We start from the raw sequence: 5,186 nt of genomic DNA, 5'->3' as shown, positions 1-5,186 counted from the left end.
GGTAGAGTCTGAGGAGGGTAAGATGTAGACAGCCTTACCTCTACCCCATGGGGATAGAGAGGCTGCTTCCGGTGAGACCCCCGGCTCGATAGTAGTTTTGCATCAAGCCTTGGACATATTACATAAGGCACATAGCACTCAATCATCGGGACGCCGGCTGATTGGTGCATGTACCCTTGTCTTTCGGCTATCAACGCCACCACATGATGCATGATTAACCTTCCATCACTTTTAACGTTATTTTCACAAAATTAGTAAAATAACGTCAAAATTAGTGCAATTTTACTTTTGCCCACCCGAGGGTTCACACATATATACATTATATGCGCGCACCGCAAGCAGGCACGTTGTGTTATATGTTTACAATAAATATATATGTTATGAGTTATGAGGGATAAGGAGACAGGAAAGCGAGAAATGGATAAGCATAGAATAAGGAGTAAGCCATCCAATTTGAAGTAAGATGTGGCTGCTTGCCTACTTCTAATATATAATCTTTTTATTCAATAATTAATACACACCAACATTGCTTCCAAGCAATAACCTTATTTTTTTTATTTTTAATTTTTATTTCCTTCTATTTTGTTATAATTTTACATATGCTTAATCCTGATTAATGGAGTGATCAAGTTATTAGAGCATTCATATCTAATTGGCAAATTGGAAATAAATAATCTCCCTTTTTTTATAGGACGATAATAATCACACATTTAAAAATCACTACCAACTGTCCGACCTTTTAACTTTGTCTCAATTGAACTCCGTTAAAAAAGACGTCGTTAAGTTTTTTTTTTTTCCGAGTTTCAGACTGATGTTTTACTCTTTTGATTGGAACAAGGATACGAGTCATTAAAAAAGTATATGCAAGGAACGTTGTATTAACAAGTAGCTAAAATTGCAAATTATTTTCTTGACAAACAAGAAACACATCAATGATTAATATTGGTAATAAATTATTAAATGATTATAAAAGTAGTCTAAGTGTTCTATTATTTATTTTAAATTTAGTTGTTTTCAATATATTCATTAATTAAGAACTATTATTTAGAGACAGAATTAAGTATCTAAATATTCTTGGATTAAGTTAAAAGCAATTGACTTCTACTTAATAGTTTTCCATTTGATTGTTCATCTTAAATAAAGAAAAGGCATCTTTCACACCGAAATTTTGAAAGAAAAAACAATGTCATGTTTGAATTAAAAAAACGAACTATATAAATAAATTGTTTATTTATATAGTTTGTTATATGTTTGTTTGCTAACTCTTAAGTCTTAATTATTCTTACTCTCATCCTACAATATTAGTGGGCTTGTTATCATACAAGTATTTAACTGATGATAATAAGAAACCCGTGTGAACATATGGGCTAGCCCATTTGGTAAGATAATGCTCAAAGCCTCAAATAACCTGTTTAATAAATGAATCATATTTAGATTGTACTATAATACAATTTGTAGTTTTGAACTAAACTAAAGTAGCGGCATGTTATTTTTTTTTGTGAACGGATTTACCTCTCTCATGTTGATCGTGGAAAACGTCAATGTGGTCGCAATATGGTGGCACGCCGCACACCATTTTTACAAACTGTAGTAGACAAGCCAACATTATAATTTAATTTGAACATCCATAATCATGTGTAAGTTCAACCAGCAAACAGACCCGCTTACAATAATATCAACTCCTTTAAGATTGTAAGATATTTTATTAGAATCAACATGTTAACCATTTCGCCTCATTTTGATGAACATGTTACATAGGTCGTGTTTGGATTACACGATTTTTAAATGCTATGTAAAATTATGTATAAATCATCCTCCAATTGCAATCTGGTCACATCCAAAGCAAAATAATAATAATACAAATAAAAGAAATTAACGAAAAATGATAAAATCAAACCCAGATTAGCCCAGACCAGTTTATCCTAAGAACTGGGTATTAACTTTTAGTTCTTCAGCAAGAAGTCAAAAGTTCAAAGTGGCTTTATAGGGAGAAATGTTCCTAAGTTACAAAATCAGTACATACAAATAATAAAAATGTTAACAAGTAACAAAACACACTTAACACAAATCTTTTTCTCTTCTAAACAGATGTTTTAATCTTAATCATATATGAACCCTTTGAACTGAAGTCATATATCTTGAGAGAAAAATGGGCCAAAAGATAGAGCCCAAAAGCCCGTCTTTCTTCCGGGCCTTCAAGTCAAGTCACGGCTTGTGAACCTTGAAGCCGAAGACTTTGGGTACGTAATCTTGTGATGTCTTTTGCGGTTTCAGGTGTCCATAGGTCATCAGAAACAAGTGAGGAAATGTTGACCCAGAATAGGCTCCATCAAGATCTAGATGCTGTTAAGGAAACACTATAGGGCCCACAAACTAAAAATTATACAGGTTTCTTGTGTTCCGAGAAAGATGCCCCGCACTTTATATTTCAAAGTTTCGAATTAACTACAAGGATGATGGTTCCTAGCCGACTTTGAAACTTCTGAATATTACAACTTTAAACCAACTGTTTGCACGAACATAACACCTTACATATGCTAATATTAAAGGGTATTTTGGTCATTCCACACACACTGAATTAAGCAACTTAACCTCCATCCATTTTAGAGATAGGTGGAGTTACGTTCCTGCAAACAGTTAGGCTAAAGTAGTAATTTTTCAAACTAACTTAGAAACTAAAGCTGCAATACGAGCTAACCACAAGGACTATCCGTGTAAATAAATTCTAGTTAAACACAAAGCATAAAGTGCAGTAAGATATGATTAGCTGTTTCACCTTTTATTACCTACATAATTATCTATAAATGCATTTTAATGAAAAAGGATACTATCTTGAAACCTGGATTGTGGGGTGTAGATATCTTCACATTTTGGACAAAATATTTTAACAGTGTTTTGTCTCGAGATGTCGGATTGACCAACGGGAAGACAGGGTTGACCACAGCAGTAAACTCTCGGGCATCTGCCAAACTCTGCATTCTTGTATTTCTCAAGCTGTCAAAAGAGATCATTTATGCCTATTGTTATTTTTCACAAAAGCACTATGCTTTATTAATCTGAGATCAAAGAATAATATCATACCATGGCAGCCAATCCTTTGGTTGTTAGAATATATCGTACATGAATAAGACCATAAAGCATCTCTGCAGCTGATTCAAATATCTCATTTTGTTCTTCTGAAAACATATCACCTGCTACATACATTAAAATTTAAAACAAGTCAAGCTGCACGTGAAACCGAAGTGCAAAAAACAAGTCAGTAAAGATTTCAAGAAACAAAAAAAAGTTATACCATGAGACGATTCAGCATCCAGGATCAAATCTAGAGCATACTCATAGTAAGGAACTTGACTACTCAAACCACAGAGATTAAAATCATCTTGAATATAATTCTCATCAACTTCACAGAAAAACTCGTTTCCACGCAGGTTGCAGAACCACCATATCCAAGACGTGTCTTCCTCATCAGACCCGCTAACATCCGACTCCTCACTATCAGTCTCAGATTCCTCTACAATCTTTTCCTCTCCTAATACCAAAAAAATAAACATTTGTTACACAAATCCCATAAAAACCCAATATTTCAAAGTTACAAATTGCACATAGTTTTCTATGCAGTTAACGCGAAAAAATATCAGATATCATGGTGAGATATAAATAATTTTAATATCATGCAGAATTTATATATAGTATGCTCTCCTACCATTAACAAATTAACCTTTTGCAACTTACAAAACACTAACAATTGTAGCAAGTAGGAACTGATTTAACACTTGAAATTTGAAACACTAACATTAAACAATAAAAATTGACAATTAAGACTTAAAAAACTGATATCGGGAAAATCAGTGACATCTCGGTCAAATATTGGTCCAATATCGGTCAATATCGACAAGAATATCGGGAACGATATCATGACTAATATTTTGCACCGATATTTTACCAAGGAACCGATAACCGATGTATCGGTGATATGTATCGGTGATATACCAACTGCATAGATAATTTTACACAATTAACGAAGTAAAGAAGTAATTATCTTCCACCAATTAGAAAACCCCAAATACAAAGTCACTTCCACTAAGGTTGCAAAAGTCTGCTAGGCGGCCGACTGGGGAGTTTGGTGTACTCGGAGAGTACTCGGACATGGTAAATCTAAAGAAAATAAATTTCGGATATTAAATATGTCAGATATCATAAAAGTTTACTAATATTTATAACAAAATAAATAAGAGAGAGACATCTTTAAACAATAATCATTAATTAAAAAAATGATATTTGTTCATTAATATTATAGAAATACAAATTATGTTTTATTTTTTTATTTTTAAGTCAAAATCAGTTGAAGTTCACCGACTACATGTGAGGTTAACTAGGCGGAGTTAAAGAAACTCGTCTCGGGAGTACTCTAAACCTAGCTTTACAACATTAGTAGGAGGTCATAATTAGGGAAAACTCAAAACAAACCCTAAAACCCCAAATTGACATTAAATTCGAGATATATATATATAATGGAAATTACCTTTGGAGAGGTTGTTATTAGGGTTTGCAGAGGACCTAGAAAGTTTGGAGGTGGTGGCATCGTTCAAATTGAATAAAAGTGTTGAGGTTGTGGCGGATGAAGATCGGTCAGTTTTAGCCTTGGATCCTGATCCACCTCTCTCCCGATGATACATGGTCTTACTTTGTATCAATCAATCAAACTTAGGGTTTTGGTTGTATCTATGAAACCCTAATTGGGAACAATGTGAAGAAGATTGGAGAGATATATATTTGTATCGGCGGGAACATGTGGGATTGATTAATATTGGGTGCACTGTGATTATTATTATTATTATTATTATTATTATTATTATTTCAGGTGCATGATTTTATTTGTAAGTGTGATTTGATGGGTTTGGTATTTGCTTGGTGGGTTCATTTACATTAAGAATGTTTTTTCAAGTCTTAAATCATGTCACCAGGTTCGGATCTAATATTTGGATTCCACTTATGTTAAGACTTGGCCCGCTATCGACTAGTAGGGACGAGTGTTTTCGGTACTGGTATGGATTTGGTACCGGTACTAAATTTTGAGTTTTCAATACTGGTATTTTCCGAATTTTGCATGAAATACTAATATCGAACTAAATATTTCGGTACCGATACTAAATATTTCAAATTTTCGGGATCAATGTCAATTGGTA

At 33.4% G+C, this 5,186-nt stretch overlaps 1 protein-coding gene across 2 annotated transcripts; it reads right to left on the bottom strand.

Moving 5' to 3' along the window:
* Positions 1-1,902: 1,902 nt before the first annotated feature.
* Positions 1,903-4,737, bottom strand: LOC143613611 (casein kinase II subunit beta-1-like). Of its 2 annotated transcripts, none has more exons than XM_077087275.1 (5): positions 4,523-4,737; positions 3,293-3,529; positions 3,082-3,194; positions 2,829-2,994; positions 1,903-2,336 (listed from the first exon to the last, which is right to left on the bottom strand). In XM_077087275.1, exons 1-5 carry the CDS (start codon positions 4,674-4,676, stop codon positions 2,206-2,208), a joined length of 801 nt encoding a protein of 266 aa, XP_076943390.1. In that variant the 5' UTR covers positions 4,677-4,737; the 3' UTR covers positions 1,903-2,205. The 2 variants fall into 2 exon arrangements, with proteins under 2 accessions (XP_076943390.1, XP_076943391.1); XM_077087276.1 differs by having other exon boundaries at positions 3,082-3,191.
* Positions 4,738-5,186: the final 449 nt, after the last annotated feature.

This window comes from Bidens hawaiensis, unplaced genomic scaffold (genome assembly GCF_021521415.1).
Source record: "Bidens hawaiensis isolate Kalapana, Puna unplaced genomic scaffold, B.hawaiensis_p1.1 tig00037807_1, whole genome shotgun sequence".
In the NCBI taxonomy this organism is placed as follows: Eukaryota; Viridiplantae; Streptophyta; class Magnoliopsida; order Asterales; family Asteraceae; genus Bidens; species Bidens hawaiensis.
This window is presented reverse-complemented; position numbering and strand designations above follow the sequence as displayed.